This window comes from Podarcis cretensis (genome assembly GCF_951804945.1).
Source record: "Podarcis cretensis genome assembly, chromosome: 6".
NCBI classification, from domain to species: Eukaryota; Metazoa; Chordata; class Lepidosauria; order Squamata; family Lacertidae; genus Podarcis; species Podarcis cretensis.
The window spans coordinates 18,080,001-18,097,417 of NC_137175.1; the positions used below are offsets into that span (position 1 = coordinate 18,080,001).

The 17,417-nt window shown below is 43.4% G+C and overlaps 1 protein-coding gene across 2 annotated transcripts in view; it reads right to left on the minus strand.

Annotated features, from left to right (window-relative positions):
* Positions 1 to 17,417, minus strand: part of TSHZ2 (teashirt zinc finger homeobox 2) — a 341,580-nt gene that overhangs the window by 311,673 nt on the left and 12,490 nt on the right. Inside the window, exon 1 of one of the 2 annotated variants that reach the window (XM_079979010.1) lies at positions 908 to 1,234. The exons of the other annotated variant lie outside the window; for it this stretch is intronic. Coding sequence (XP_079835136.1) covers positions 908 to 941 — 34 coding nt within the window. The 5' untranslated portion in view covers positions 942 to 1,234. Of the gene's footprint in view, positions 1 to 907; positions 1,235 to 17,417 lie in introns of those variants that run through there. 2 annotated transcript variants of the gene reach the window in all.

Genomic DNA, 17,417 nt, shown 5'->3' on the forward strand with positions numbered 1-17,417 from the left:
GTAATTTTGTGAGAGGAATAGGTGTCTCCCTACCCACTTTCAGCAACTTTAGCAAACTACAGTGCCCATGATTTTTTTTTTTCGGGGGGGGGGAGAACTGTGACTATTTAAAATATTATGATAATGGTTTAAAAATACAGTGCAGATGGGGCCTTAACAAGCAGTGGCATGCAGCAGCAGAAACACTCCAAACAGCAGCAGACATCTGAGAGCCATTCTTTTTAATTTCAATATAGAGTTGCTCTGAGGCACTGTCAGAAATTAAAATGGTAGCTGCAAGACCAGCCACCCAATGCTGATCGTAATACTGCATTTTTTAAAAAGTGGCTTGCAATGACATTTAGTATTTGGCAGTGCTTGATAGCTGAGAGACCAATAGTGTTTAGTAATTAACAACAGATATATACTGGATTTTGTGCTATACTTTGTCAGCTAACATGCAATGGCAGTTAGTATCTGATCGAATTGAAACGAAACTTTCCAATGAGAGTGATTACTATGACAGCTGAAACCTTACATGATTTCTAAGGGCTTGGCCACACTTAGCTTTTGCCCTGTTCTTTCCAGGCACAGCTCTGCGCTTTAATTCTTCATGTCTGACCATGCTTTTGTTTTTGTGCTCAGACTGACGTTTGTCCTGCCTGAGCTTTCAAGAGCGGGCAAACATTTTGGATCCCTTTCACAGCAAGCCCTTTAAAAAAATCCTCACACGCAAAGGTGATTGTTTTACTACTGCAATTTCCCATCCCCCACAAAATATGTCCTCCCCCCCCCCCCCCGGGTTACACACTCCAGAATTTCAGCGATGGTTCCCAACGATGGAATAATATTTCTAGTCTGGATGAAATATGCCAATGAAATCTCCACTGGCCTTCTTGGAAAGTGCCATTCAGGATTTGGGAGTTACCTGCATTTGTTTTTTTGCACACAGTGCCTTGCATATTATTGATTCTTCACCGTATAACGTCATTAAGTTGTACAGCAGTTGTCATTCTCATAGAAAACCCACACCTTACACCTGAGTCGTTCAGGCCTGCAGGCTAAGTGTCATCACTGGGCGACGTGTTCAAAGCCAGAACGTCTGCATGCAAAAAAATACAGATGTAATCACAGGTTTTCAAGACGTGAATGCAAACAGGGTTGTTAGTGCATGCCAATTATTCTTCTGATTGGTCTCCTGGGTCCCTAAAGGCACCTGCAGCAAGCTCTCTCCCTTGGTACCTTCAAACAATCCTTACAGACCCATCTTTATACAGCTGCATTTAGTCGCTCATCGGTGGCTGTTGTGTCTTGCTTTTCGGCGTGGCCACATTCTGCTGGGAACTGTTTGTTTACAATGGTTTGGGTAGAATTTTGTGCAGCATGAAATGCCCGCTTTTATTTGCTTTTAAAACGATACTTTGGCTCACTTGCTGATGTATAGACAGCCAATGAGGTGCAGCGGTTTGAGTGGGGGACTAGGATTTGGGATACCAGGGCTCATATCCCCATTCAGCTATGATGTTCACCTTGGGCCAGGCCCTCTCTCTTTAGCTAACACACATTGTGGGGTCATTGAGAGGGGGGGGGGACAGGAGCAGGCAACTACTGGAGAAAAGGTAGGATGCAAACGCAGCAATAATAATGCATTTTTGTACACCACTTCAAGAAGGATTTAAAAAAAATGAAAATGAAAAGTGGTCTATACATTTCAACAACCAATAAAAAAAAAATACTGTGGCCCACTACAAATGGTTATGCAGGCGCACACACACACACACACACACACACACACAAACCCACTTGAATATATGTTTTTATTCCTTCGCTGAAAAGGGGAGTGATGTATCCCCCTGTATGTATGGGGAAATGTACGGAGCGTCTCCATCAGAGCGTAGGCTATGAACATGTTGCACATAAAAACAAAAACAAAAATTGCACCTTGCCTAGGAAATGGCATGGTAGCTCTGCATTGGGTCTTCGACAAACTTATGAGAGATGAAATTAAATCGCACAAAGAGTAATTCACCTCTCCAGGTCATTAAAGGATTAAAAGGACATCTGATGGCTCCCCTTGTGGAAACTCAGCCCCCTTGTTGCATCCAGAGGCTGAAAATTTTGAAATCCCAGAGCTGCCTGTCCAGAGAGGATTAGAGATCACTGTCACGTCTGAAATGTCTGGCTCTCAATGAAATTATCGTTGTGGGGTAGGTTTACAAAGACATTTTCAACATGTGCAGGGGAACAACAAAGGGAGAGGGGCCGGATGTATCAGCACAGTTCAGATCAAATTCAATTACAGCTGAGAAAGTGACACCTGCCGCGTTCTCGGTGACCTGCTTCCGCCCAGCCTGCCTGCCCTGTGTGACCAGCCCAGTCTCCCAGGTAAGAAAACTCACACCCTACACGGGAGCCATTCAGAGCCGTCACCGGGCTCAGCGTACGAAGTGGGAATGTCTGCATGCAGAAATACAGATGTAATCAGAGATTTTCAAGACGCGAATGCAAACAGGGTTGTTAGTGCGTGCCAATTATTGTTCTGAATGGTCTCCAGGGTCTGTAAGAAGCACCTGCAGCAATCTGGGCACAGCTGGGGAGGGTGACGCGGAAGCTATTTTAGCACATCACCGTGCTGCCGAATCATCCTGCTCACTGATATGGGCTGTTGCTGAGAAGAACAGAAGAAAAGCCCTGCTGGGTTCCACCAAAGGCCTACCTTGTTCAGCATGCTGCTTCCTACAGTGGCCAAGGAAACAGATGCCTCTGGGAGCCCCCAAAGAGGAGATCTGGGCAATATAATAATAATAATAATAATAATAATAATAATAATAATAATAATTTATTATTTATACCCTGCCCATCTGGCTGGGCTTCCCCAGCCATTCTAGGTGGCTTCCAACAGAATATTAAAATACAATAGTCTATTAACCATTAAAAGCTTCCCTAAACAGGGCTGCCTTCAGATGTCTTCTAAAAGTCTGGTAGTTGTTTTTCTCTTTGACATCTGATGGGAGGGTGTTCCACAGGGCGGGTGCCACTACCAAGAAAGCCCTCTGCCTGGTTCCCTGTAACTTGGCTTCTCACAGCGAGGGAACCTCCAGAAGGCCATCAGTGCTGGACCTCAGTGTCCGGGCAGAACGATGGGGGTGAAGACGCTCCTTCAGGCATCCTGGGCTGAGTCCATTTGGGGCTTTAAAGGTCAGCACCAACACTTTGAATTGTGCTTGGAAATGTACTGGGAGCCAGCTTAGGTCTTTCAAGACTGGGGTTATGTGGTCTCAGCAGCCGCTCCCAGTCACCAGTCTAGTTGCCGCATTCTGGATTAGTTGTAGTTTCCGGTTCACCTTCAAAGGTAGCCCCACATAGAGCGCATTGCAGTAGTCCAAGATAACTCTCCCCAGCAACTGTGTTTAAAGGAATGCACTTTCTGTTTTTTGGAGACAGTACATACTCTTCCTGAGTAGTAGCCATTGATCCATTACCACGTATTTGTCTAATGATAATCCCTTCGGGTGAGATAACATTGGCTGTCAGATTTCAACCTGTAAGCTGAACTTGGCTTGCTGTGGATGCCTCAAGATGTAAAGTGGGGCAGGGGGAGAAATGATTCTGTATATCCTTAAGCAAAGTAAGAATGGTTAGGTGATTTTCCAACACGTTCTGTTAGTCGCTTAGAAAGATAGGGTGAAGATTGGCCTAGGCTTTTAAGAGCATTTATAGTTGTTTCTTCACCCTTGGTGTCCAGGATACTGCCAAGTTAAAAATAGTCTCAACTCTTAACCACTAAGAGCTTAGTGTATAGTCTCGACTTGCACATCATACAAATAGTTTACTTTTAAAAACAAACAAATACAGTGGTGCCTCGCAAGACGAAATTAATCCATTCCGCGAGTCTCTTTGTCTAGCGGTTTTTTCATCTTGCAAAGCAAGCCCATTGACGGCTTAGCGGATTAGCGCTATTAGTGGCTTTTAGCGGCTTAGCGGCTTGGCGGATAAGCAGATAAGCGGCTTAGCAGCTTAGAAAAGGGGGGGGGAGGAAAAAAACCCGCAGGAACTCACAAGACATTTTCGTCTTGCGAAGCAAGCCCATAGGAAATTCGTTTTGCGAAGCACCTCCAAAACAGAAAACCCTTTCGTCTAGCGGGTTTTCCGTCTTGCGAGGCATTTTATCCACATATATAGTCACCTGTCATCTCAAAATGAATCCAAAACTGATTCTAGGATCAGGTGTGGCGTGAGTTGGAGATGGCATAGGAGCTAGTCAATAGGCACCCTCAACAGCTGACTTGTCCCCATTTACACTTAAATACTGCAAGGAATATTCCTGGGGGAGGCAGAAGAAAGAGCAGAAGTACTATCAAATAGCCTATGCCACTTTTAAGATATTGCATCTGTCTTTACTCAAACACAAAACACAATATCCAAAAGGGGATATCCAATATCCAAAAAGGGAGGGGGATGACAAATCAGAGCAATATCCCAAAAGCATAATAAAGAGATGAAAAACTTAGCCATGATCTCTTATTAGAAATCACAGCAAGATTAACACTCTCCCATCCCGTATTAATGGAAAAATAATAGAAAAAGCACCCACGAATGTTTGGAATGGCACCAATATAGAGAATACAGGTTTCTTATACAAATGTGATGAATAAGCTCACTTATTTTATCTCCTGTGAGAAGGAAATAAATGTACAGAAAGTTCTACCAGAGGAAAAGCAATGCAATTTGTCCAAAACTAAAATAAATATAGGCTACAGGACAATATCAAGAAACAGGGACGGATAAAGGTGTAAAAGACCAGGATGAAAGCAGCTTAATAATGTAATGTAATAAGGGAGCAATCCTATAGCAAGATCCACTAGGATGAGTGGGGTTGGGATCCAGCAAATCTTCTGATGAATCAGGAGGTTCCTGGTACAGCTGGGCTACTCCAACATTGCTCCTCATCCTTAGCTCAGCTGGAGATAAGCCAATATTTCCCTCATCTCAGGTTGACCAGGACCCACCTGGCTGATCTAAACCTAGTAGATATAAAGGTGCTATAAGTCCCCAAAAGGGGGTATTCCACAGGTGGGACCAGAGAGAGGGGACTTAGGCTGAATCCTAGGCCTACACAGCATGATCACGTGGCAACACAGCATAATTTAAGCCAGCAAGAAGGGTGATGTAACACTATTTTAAAGCCTTTCTTTTCTCCAGCTAGGCTTAGGCTGGCTCATGTGGCATTAGCCCTGCCGCAGGATGGAGTTTTGATCTGGCATATTTTACGCTGACTTAACTTTACACCGGGACATGAGGTGGCGCTGTGGTCTAAACCACTGAGCCTCTTGGGCTTGCCAATCAGAAGGTTGGTGGTTCGAATCCCCATGATGGGGTGAGCTCCTGTTGCTCGGTCCCAGCTCTCAGTGGCGTAGTGTGGGGGGTGCAGGGGGGGCCGGCCGCACCGGGCGCAACATCTGGGGGTTAGGGTTAGGGGGCGCAAATGCATGGGTTAGGGGGCGCAAATTACTTGCCTTGCCCTGGGTGCTGACAACCCACGCTACGCCACTGCCAGCTCTTGCCAACCTAGCAGTTCGAAAGCAGGCCCAAAAGTGCAAGTAGATAAACTTGCGGGAAGGTAAACGGCGTTTCCGTGCTCTGCTCTGGTTTTGGTGTTCTGCTGCACCAGAAGCGGCTTAGTCATGCTGGGCACATGAAGTGGAAAAACTGTCTGCGGACAAACGCTGGCTCCCTCGGCCTGGAAAGCGAGATGAGCGCTGCAACCCCAGAGTCATCTGCGACTGGACTTAACTGTCAGGGGTCCTTTACCTTTACCTTTAACTTTACACCAGCTTCTTGTGCATAGGATTGCCCTGCAATCCTACAGACACTTTTTGGGACATGAGCCCAGTTAACATAGTGGTACTACTTGCATAGGATCATGTTTTAAATTATATACCAAAGTAAATGTTGGAATAATGTATTTATCAAATAATAGGATTCCCCAGCAGTTTTTTTTTTATTTAAATCTCCAGTGGATTTTGTAAATATTTTGTAACTATAACAAGATTTGGGTGACTGAAATGGTGAGGAGTCTAAGGCATTAAGTAATGCCCATTTTATCTCTTTTTGCCTTTTCTATCTATCTATCTATCTATCTATCTGCTGAAAAGGTAGAAATATTTCTAAATGCAAGTGTGGAATCTGCAGGAGAAAATGTTGTTTCTTACTTCTTGATCTTCATCAGAGGTTATCCATGGAAAACCTGACTGCCAATTAGAATGGTAATGAGTTCCAGTTGTATGCCAATTTGTTCAATATTATCAATTCCTCTTTTTAGGGTCCAGTCATTTTCACCCGTGACACACATCAATCACAGCCACACTTGTAGTTTTTAAGGTGGCAGAAATAGTTGCAGTGTATGCATACCCATCACAAGAGTGAAAGATGATTTGGCACTAAAAGATTAACATACAGATGGTTTATCATGCATGTTTTGCTCCTAAGAATCAAGATAGTTTGGTGCAAACAGAAATACAGTTCCGAGAGTGGTGCAACAATCCATCCCTCTTCCCAGGGAACTCTATGAATTGTGGCTCTGTGAGAAGAACTGGAGTATCCTAACAACTCTCGTTCTTAAATGACTACACTTCCCAGGATGCTCTGGGAGATGCCATGACTGTTTAAAGCAGCATAGTACTGCTATAAATGTATAGTACAGTTGGGGCCTAACTCATGAACATTTTTGATGGGAATGTGGTAGATTTATTGAGAGCATGGTAAATTTAGACCGCCACACTAACTGAATTAGAGCCCAAAAATCGGGTTCTCCTCACAGAGAGCATGCGTTGCAGTGAGATCACCACAACCGCTTACTGATTAGTGGGGTGGGTATGTTTGGATAGCTACAGCTACCTAATTGGTCCCTCGGAGGCATGGGACTGCTTCTGACAAATGAGTGCTTAAATTTGCATCTTAGGGACTTTTATATACCGCTGCACAATCGCGTTGGGCTTCCTCATTTTCACTTTGTGCACTGGATCACCCGACCACCCTTCCCTATATTTAGGGTTTGATTGACCTTGCTATACCGTCGTGGGTTGTCTGCTCTTGGGGCAGGAGCCCGGTAGCAATTTTTCCCACTTGGCAATTGGCTGGTACCGTGTAGCAAATCATCACAACTCTGTAAGGTTTGCGGTTAGGCACTGGTTAATGTGTGGTGGAGGGGACTAGGTGTGGCTGTGGCCTGTCCCTCCAATGGTTGCTGTGTGGGTATTCCATTAAAGGAATCCAGGGGCTCCACATGCTTTTGTCCGACCCCTGAAAGGGGGATAGTAAAGGTAAAGGGACCCCTGATCATTAGGTCCAGTCGTGACCGACTGGGGTTGCGGTGCTCATCTCACTCAATTGGCCAAGGGAGCCGGCGTACAGCTTCCAGGTCATGTGGCCAGCATGACTAAGCTGCTTCTGCTGAACCAGAGCAGCGCACGGAAACGCCGTTTACCTTCCCACCGGAGTGGTACCTATTTATCTACTTGCACTTTGACGTGCTTTCGAACTGCTAGGTTGGCAGGAGCAGGGACCGAGCAACGGGAGCTCACCCCGTTGCAGGGATTCGAACCTCCGACTTTCGGATCGGCAAGTCCTAGGCTCTGTGGTCTAACCCACAGCGCCACCCGCATCCCAAGTGAAAGAGTTGTTAGGAAAGGGGGATAGGGCCATACAAAATCCCCTGGGAGCATTCTGGGCGTGATCTTGGGATCTGCTCCCATCCCAATCGATCTCCCAGTGTGCTTACCTTTGCTGACCTCTGCGCTGGCAGTTGTCAGTTCTGTTCCTGCCTGGACAGTCCTGGACAGGTTCAGATAGTCTGAACCAATGCCTAAGCAAACCAATCACAGCCTGTAATCAATAAGGTTGTGGCCAAAATTATGCCAAAACCTCAAACTAAAATTTGAGTCCTGTGTGAATTTATTTCTAGGCGGTTTGGGGATCTTTACACTCAAGTGACAGAACTGCACCATTCATTCTGAACAAATGACTGGCATCTGCAACAAAAGATTGAACTTTGTGTGAATTCCAGAAATGGGCAGAGTGAAGCATAACTCATACTTCCTCAGTCACATCACCATTCCTGTGGAATGGCCTCAAGGCTGAATTGCAGGACCTGGATGTGAACTAGGTGTGATAATGTCCCTTGTTGCCTCTACCATACATGCTCTTTTGACCACAGGGCATCTGTTACGGCACCCACAAAATACAGGAATTGGAATCCTGTAGCCTGCTGTGCAAACTGAGAGGAGAGCAATACCAAACCCATTAAAGCCATAGGTTTTGAATCCATTCTCATAAAAGATGGTTTCAACCTGATCAGGCGGCATTTGAACTCTCTTAGGATTCGGCTAAATTATCCCAGCTAAAGAGACTTGGACAGGAAGGTTACACCTAGATGCCAAGGTGATGGGCACTTTAGAAATGAGATAGATTAGATAGATTAGATAGAAAGACAGGCCTAAATGTCCTACTGAGCACTCATTTGTCTGACAGCCTGGAAAATGCCAACATTCCCAGGATTCAAGAGGAAATAGAAAATTGCATCTCCACTGCAAAATGCACAACGCACCTTGATAATGTCAGTTGCTCTATGTAAAAGAAAAGCAGTTAAGTCCCAGAGCAATTTGAAATACAATAAGAAAAACTAAACAGTCCCCGCACAGCTGAACCACAGAAATCTCCAAGTTGTTCCCTTTTTTACCTCTCGATATCAGCCAAGTGATGTGACCTGTACACACTTTGACACACCAATTTTTCTTTGCCTCAGCCATGCCAAAGAGCTCCGCTGTCCATCTCTCGTTGTTGTGCTAACATATTTTTCTTTGTGATATCTAACTTTCCTGTCTTTGTGGTCCTGTCAAGCTGTGAGATTTCTTTTCTTTTTGTAAATTATTTTCATCCCTTTGTTTTTGTGAGTGTGTGTGTGTGTGTGTGTGTGTGTGTGCAATCAGGCCCTACCCCCATCTGCAGTCTGAAGCGGTACAGTCTGGGCATAGTTTTGCCAGCAAGAAAATTAGATGAAATGGTGAAGAAATAAGATACACATTCAAGATAGGAATAAGCAGCCACTCACTACAGCTCTAGGAAGGGAAGTGCTTAGAACAGCCTTTTCCGGTCCAATAGGAGTTGCAGTCTGAAGGGCACAAGGTTGGCAAAGGCTGCCACAGACTATCTAGTACAGCAAAATGTTAGAATGGGGAACAGTCTTTAATTGACACCCACCATGTCTAGAAGAAAACACCACTAAGGGTGATGTGCCTGGGAACAGGGAATCTCTGGGTGGCCTTCTTGAGTTCTCAGTTTAGCTTTCAGTTTCCTCTTCCTGGATTGCTTCTGTTTCTAACATGTAATAGCTCATCACTTCAAGTAAAGGAATCTGTACTTGCCTTATACAGTCATACCTTACTTCACGAACAACTTGGGACTCAAACGCTGCAAACCTGGAAGTAGGTGAGCTGGTTTGCGAACTTTGTCTCGGTAGCCGAATGTCTGGTGCGGCTTCCGCGGCTTCCTATTGGCTGCAGGATGCTCCTTCAGCCAATCGGAAGCCATGCCTTGGTTTCCAAATATTTTGGAAGTCGAAAGGACTTCCGGAACGCATTCTGTTCAAAAACCAAGGTATGACTGTAACTGTGTCTGTCTTCCTTGGGATAAGACGAAGAACCTGCTCTGCAACACCAAACTGGTAGAACTACCACAAAATTATCTCTTAAAGAGAATTTTGAATGAATCCTGCTCAGCTGAAACATCTGTAGGGATTTTGAAGGAAGTTGGAATTTATTTATTTTTTAAAGCCAGGTGAAATTCCTCTAGTGGGGTGGCCAAGCTGAATTATATGTTGTATGTGTTTTGGTTTTACCATTAAAAACAACCACTGTCAGGCAAGAAGGAATCATGACCAAAATGGTGGAACATGGGTGCTGGTGGTAATTTTTTCACCCTGTGCTGTGATCCTGGGGAAAATGACCCCCCCCCCCCACTGGCTGCTACAGTGGTGCCTCGCAAGACGAAATTAATCCGTTCCGCGAGTCTCTTCGTCTAGCGGTTTTTTCGTCTTGCGAAGCAAGCCCATTGACGGCTTAGCGGATTAGCGCTATTAGCGGCTTAGCGGCTTTTAGCAGCTTAGCGGATCAGCTGATAAGTGGCTTAGCGGCTTAGAAAAAGGGGGGGAAGGAAAAAAAACCCCGCAGGAACTCGCAAGACATTTTCGTCTTGCAAAGCAAGCCCATAGGAAATTCGTTTTGCAAAGCGCCTCCAAAACGGAAAACCCTTTCGTCTAGTGGGTTTTCCGTCTTGCGAGGCATTCGTCTTGCGGGGCACCACTGTATTTCCCTTGTAAGAGAAACATGCCACACATGGCAGCTTCCTTCCTATGGGAAAAGAAGCTTCAGGGGTGATTTTTCACTGGGACAGAAGCACAGAAGGAAAGGGTTACTTCTTCTCACACCACTATCTTGGTACGTGCTATAGTACCAGCCTTGACCCCACTCTGCACAGCGGCAGTGATTTTTAAAAGTCCCAGCTCCCCTCAAAATTTTGATTGCAATCTCTTTATGACAGATGCTGTATGTATGAAATAGGTGCCGTCAGGTACGCAGAAGACTGCAATAAACTCAAACCAAAATGGCAGAAATCTGTCTTGGCACATAATAGAAGCTAGCAAACCCTATGAAAACATCTGCCTAAAGTGTGGGCGTGTGGCCAATCTGGATAGAGCCCTTTGCACAACGTCTCCCCCTGTGGTGTCCCAGCCAGCCTAGCATGTTTGTAATCCACCACAGCTGGTGCTTCTATAATTAATAGAGATATAAAAACCCTTTTTGCAAAAGTTGTGCTTTTTTGTATTTCCCCCGCCTTCCTTTTCTTTCTTCGAGACTTGAGTGACTCCTTACCAAACACTCTGTTTATAACTTAGATAATGCATCTCCCTTCAGAATCTCAACTTTAAAGCGAACTGTTCCACATTTTTAACAATGCAAAAAAAAAAAAGGAGTTAAAAGCAAACATTCTTGTGGTTTTATTTTATTTTAGTCCCCTTTTACTCTACATAGCACAACAGTGGTTTAAAAAACTAAATCAGTAGTATTTTTTATCCCTTCAGATCAGGCTTCTTTTTTAAAATTCCTGATGGCACCGCATTTTCTAAAAGCCTAAGAATTGACCTGAAAATTCTCATGCATTAGACATATTTACAAATGTCTCTATAACCATTCTTAAGTGTCTTCTGTAAAATGAAACAGGTCACATTACATTTTAATCAGGGTTTATAATCTGCTATCTAGAATTTTATGTCACTCATGAGAAATCAAACAAGTAGGTCACCATTACATCACGTTTAAAAAATAAAATAAAAAAGATTTTGAGTTCAATTACTGTATCTGGATTCCTTACATTGGAACTGAAAAGTCATTGTGGATTTATTCCTCCCAGTGAAAATTTGTTGTTCTTACACCATTTTGTACATTCCCAAGAGCAAACATTCAACTTATGTAATTGTTTCCTATCAAAGTACGTGGAATCGGGGCATATTGTAATTCATTTAAATGAGAACAGTGTTTTGATTCAGGGTGCGGTCTTATACTCAAGATCTAATGACCGAGGGGCTCTAGAAGCTGATAGAGCACCACTCTGTCTGAACAACTTGAGATATGTTTTGAACTCCCCCAATACACCATTGGAACATTCCACTGCAAAGCATTTCCACCCAGGAAGATACAACAGGGGAGCACCCAAAACAGGGTGGACTCATGGGCGGGATATGGGTGGGATGAAGAGAAGCACATTAATTCCAAACCCTGTATTATGTCCCCATTGCTGATGGAAGTTTATACCAGCCCTGGACCTAGTGTCAAGAATTTTATCTCCCACCAACTTCAACAGGAAGGAGAAAAAATCAAAACCAGCTCCACTTGCCTCCCTTTCTACCCAGGTCTTCATGACAGACCACAGTTTATGGTGCACCTCAGAACCTGATCAGAGTACAGCAGAGCCAGTATATAACCACCCACCCACCCAAGACCGGCCCACTCGTGAGGTAAAGTGAGGTGACTGCCTCAGGCAGCAGGACTCACAGGATCCAGCCTCCTAGGAACGCATCGCCTGCTGCTTCTACACTGGAGCAAGGGTGGCAGCAACAACTGCAGTGGACCCCTTGGAGGCTGGATCTGCCCTGTCCTTGGCAACCTCCACTCCCAATGCCACCTCTAGAGTAGCCTCTTGAAAATAGGACCTGGTCTCCCAAGTCCTAGTAAAAGACTCTTAACTACTACACCACATTGGCTCTCTTGCAAGTAAGCTCTGTCTTGGCAAAGACCAGACGCTATCATTGCTGGCCAAACACTTACGAGCTTATTTATGTAAAAAGAAAAAAAGTTAATTGATGTGATTAAACCAATATATACAGTAACTTCAAACACAGGCTTTCCTTTTAAAAATAAATAAGTTAATAATTAGGCAGCAATCTTCTGCGTATTCAGCTCTGAGCATAGCGTAACTTTATACTTCTACAGACTGAAACAATGGTGCAATCTGGAATTTTTTTCAGCCAGAACTCATTGGAACTCAGTTCTGGCACCTCTTTTTCTAGAAAAATAGCACTGGTTGCAATCCAAAACTATGCAGGTCTCTAATACACCTGTATAAATGTGCAAGGGGTACGCCTTCTCTTCAACATCCGAGTGAACCACAAAAAGACTCTGAACTGCTTAGTCCAGGTTGTGGGTTCCCCACTAATCAAAAACCATCCTGAACCCTGCAGAAAGCCTTAACTGACACATATTAGGGTTCCATTTCTGCAAGAGTGACAAATGCACCTTTCGTTGCCCAAGTGTCAAATTAAATTAATTTAAATTAATGCAGACTCAAACATTCCATTAATTAACACAAAATGTTAAGTCAAACAATACAACTTGGTCCAGAGTGGGCTTGGAGTGACGGGGGAACCCAGTCCAACCCAGCCCAACCCACATTTCCTTGTCAAACTCATCTCTAAGCGATAAGATGCTAAATGGAACTCACTTCCAAATTGTTCCTTCTCATCTGTTTCTGTCAAACTAAATTATTTATCCATGTTTAAGATTTTCCCCCAAGATGCATTGCAGACCTCTGTGCATTTCAGACATTCTTTAGTTATAATTAGAGACTGAAGTTAAAAGTCACAAAATCCAGATCTGAGGCTGTAATTCAGAAAGGTACTGGGGGGGGGGTAGGTCTTCTGTAACATTTAGCACACATATTAGTGTTGTAGGATGTGTCGTATTTCAAAAAGAACTAATCATTTGAAGAGGTAAAAACTTTGCGCCACTGTATTACAGCCATACAAACACATTGGTGGTCTTCTCACCTCAGATCCAATCTGCTCCACAGAGCACCAAATAACCTACTTTCTTGCTCTGCAGGGGCTTATGTTGCTGAAATGTTATCTAGAAACTGGTATGATATCACAGGCTTCAACCCAAAATTTTGTTGTATGCTTTGCCATAACAAATCCATGTGTGTCCCTTCTGAGTGCGGCTCCCCATGAATGTTCTCTACAGAACGTTCTCCTCAACCTTCAAGAATGTAAAAAAATTGAGTCAGACAACTGGACCATTTTGCTCTGCATTATCCAGGAATGTGCAGTGACCACAAGATTTACCTTGTGTCTGTGTCTGATCTGTAAAATTTGGAAACAGCTCGCTTTCAGGTCCACAATGTTTCATTCTGATTTGATCTGTTATTCAGGTTCAAATCAGATCTGTTAAAACCAAAGCTTGCTTTCACCCCTACTGATGATAACAGAGAAATTAAAAACAACTATAGCTCCCCCCTTTTTTTTTGCATAAGCAGATGAAATATGCAGGTAAAACAAGCCCCTCCAGAGTGAATTAAACCTGCCAAATATCAACCAGATCCTTCCAGGGTGTTTGTGCAGGGAATATTTAAAGTTCATTTCTTTTTTTAAAAAAAAAGAGAAGAGGCTTTTTTTATTTTTTTGCCAGAGTTGGATGTAAGTATGGTTGTTGCTTCTGAGTAAATGAAGCTTGCCTGTGTTCAAAAAGATGAGTGCTGTGATTTTTCTACAAGGGCAGAATTTACTGTTCTGGGGTGGGGAAACAGAAATCACATTCTCTCCACTCGTGGAATATTTTTTTTTAGTGCAGACTATGAGGGAGGTTCTCCTGGGTAAGAAACCTGACAAATAGGTCCAATGGTTATTGTGGTAGGTATACCTTCTGTGAAATGAAACAGGTCACATTACATTTTAATCAGGGTTTATAATCTGCTATCTAGAATTTTATGTCACTCATGAGAAATCAAATGAGTAGGTCACCATTACATCATGTTTAAAATTGAAAAATTGTGAAAAATAGAAAAATTCACTTCTTTTGCCTGCCACCTCTCACTTGAGGACTGTAGTTTCCCCCTTGCAGGACTACAATTACCAGCACCCTTAACAAATTATTGTTCCCATGATTCTTGGGGGAAAGCTGTGTGCTTTAAATGTGCTTTGGATGTCCTTAAAGTATATGGTGTGGCTCTGCCCCAAGGTAGAAATGAAGGCAGGGGAGGTTAAAAAATAAATCCATTGCCATACACATAGCATCTGGGCCCTTCCCTTTGCATCTTGGCCTCAGCCTCTACGTCACAAATCTCTTAAGAGAAAAATCACTGCCAAAATCTTCTCAAACTAGTGCTGTCTTTAAACATGTTGGTACCTGAAGTAAAAATTAAAAAAAAAAGTTGAAATGATGAGCCACTTTGATAGACGTATTTTAAACAACACACAGAGTTAGAGGTCAGAAAATTGAAAATTGTGCCTCCGTAAGATCTGCTCCCTGAAGCAACTGCTTCATACAGCTCCATAGTAAAGCTGGTTGTGTGACAAACACACACAGACACACACAAACCCATCCTGTACCACTGCATTCTGAGGCTCCTGTCTTGCACTGAAAAAAGCCTCAAGTGTCACAATTAGACATTTTAAATCCATATGCTTTTACGCACACTTGCTCTTCTATGCAGTGGTGTAGCCCAGAGTAGAGCATCATCTTTGCATGCATAATCTGTGCCATCCAGTGACATAGCGTGGGTTGCCAGTGCCCAGGGCCGCACAGAGGGGTTGGTTGGAAAGGAGGGAAACTGAAGGCATGTATGTTCCAATACTTTTAAAAATATAGTTAACAATCAAAAGGGAAAGCAAGTGCATTGAAGTTTATCGTCAACAGTTTGCAGACCAAAAGGTCTTCCCCATTAGGTTGACATGCAGAGAGAACCTGGCACCACTGTTTTAAAAAAGTTTTTTTAAAAGCAAGGATAAAAGAAAAACCTTTTCCCCTTTGTAATGTAAGGAACCTCTTCCAAAATTTTGGAGGAATTTCTTTCCCCCCCTCCCATGATTTATCATGATTTTGCCACCACTCACCCACACACACACAAAAATGGTCAGAGAAGACATTTTCTGCATTAGTCTTCTGTAGCTCACAATATATATGTACATAGTACGAGACTTTGTTTATTAGAAAAAGAAAATATGTTTTCTATGGTTTCAACCACTTTGTAGTCTGAACTTTTATTGGCCCTTTAGCTGCTCGCTTTCAGAAGGTAAGGCAGGATATAATAAACATTTAAAATAAACAAATAAAAACAAATTGGTACATAAGGGACGGAAATCAAGAATCAGAGATGGACATCAGAAATCTCATTCAATCTCATCATCTATATACCTATCTATCTATCTGAAATACATTACATGAAAATAATGAAGAGTTTATCATGTACGCAATGTTTTGTTACCATTTGACAAGAGAAAATATTTAATACCATTATTTTCCCCCCACAGCTCTGGATATTAGTTTGAGTGTCACAAATAATTAAATGCTTATGAGTAAGAGACATCTTTAGACGTTTTGACAATACGTATTAAGAGGCGCTTTAAGGGGAAATCTGCCAAGTGCAGTTTTTTATTTGCAATACTGAACAATGATGCATTTTGATTGAGTTTATGCTATATTCCCCCCCACCCCACCCTCCCTTCACACTATGGAACAAGAACGGAAGAGGATAAACATGAGGAATGAGGGAAACAGCTACCGGATTTCCAGTTTTCCAGATATCTGAATTGCTTATGTTTAGCACAGCTTGAAGGCCATGATAACTACAGTCCTGGTTTCACCATAGATGTGGATGGATGGGGAAAGAGTTTCTGTGTGACCAGACACAAGCTGAAGAGCCATGACACACAGGCTGCAATCCAGAGCACTCCCACAGGCACGATGATGCACTCCAAGCTAGTCATGGCAGATGCATCTCAGTAAGAGCATCCTTCTTCCCCTCCCATATCCAGCAGTGAAGAAGCCTGGCCTGTGTTACTGGTGTCTTGCCACATCGCCGACACAAAGTGACTAACCCTACCTACATACACTGTGCAAGACGAACGCATCTGATAACTCTGTCTGAACTTTACTGAAAAGATATGGCATGGGCATCAATGCCCGGAGAGGTGAGAGAACAGCATAAAGCAATGCTTTCAGAGCTGGGTCAGCCACTGTGCCAATCGATCTGAAGTGCCCAATGTAAATATTCAATCATGTGTCCAAGTTTATTCTCAGGTCTGTCCTTTCCTCGTTCTCCTCTCCCCACCCCTCTCCCTCTTTCCCTGCTGTAGCCCCAATGGTATAGTGTGTGTTAGGAAGTTGCAGCCTACCAGTGGGTGGTGCAGAGTGAACTCTTTCTGTATTCTAATAACGTCACAGTTATTTCTTAGGTGCTTTATTTGCAGAGATGATTCCTTGTGGTCCCCTGATATACCCTGCAGCTCAAATCATGGTGGCTCTTCATTCCTGGCTTGAATAGGGAGCAAAACAAAATCAGTGTGAAAGCTTAGCATATTGTTCAGCGGTGCAACCTCAAAACTATGCTGCTAGAATTGATCGAGGTATTTTGTCCGGCGCCTTAAGCTGTCCCATTTTTTACTGAGCTATCTGCTGACAATATTGTTAGAGCGATGCCAGTGCAGCATTAATTACATTTTGCTCTCTCTTTTTGGGTTTCGTGTTCCTGTGTGTTTTTCCCATCATGGAACAATTCCCCACGATGACTCTTGCAACAGAGAATTCCCATGCAAATGCATTTGGTGCAGATGAGGGAATTGCCGCCTGCAGTTGTGGGAAGCTGATCGTCCAGTGATGGGAAAAGCACGTTGTGCGAATGAACTGTTAGTCAGTCCCATGATATTGGGTAGCACTTAATTATGTTTCCTTTGCGGAGCACCTTTCAAAGTTGGCCACTGTGATATCATCACTGGAGAATGCTGCAAGGATACATTACTCTGGGCATAGCCTTGACGTTTAGGGCTGAGCCAAACTATTCATGGTTTTCCACAAATGTTTCTCGGAGCGTTGAAAGGCATCTCAACCTGTTGA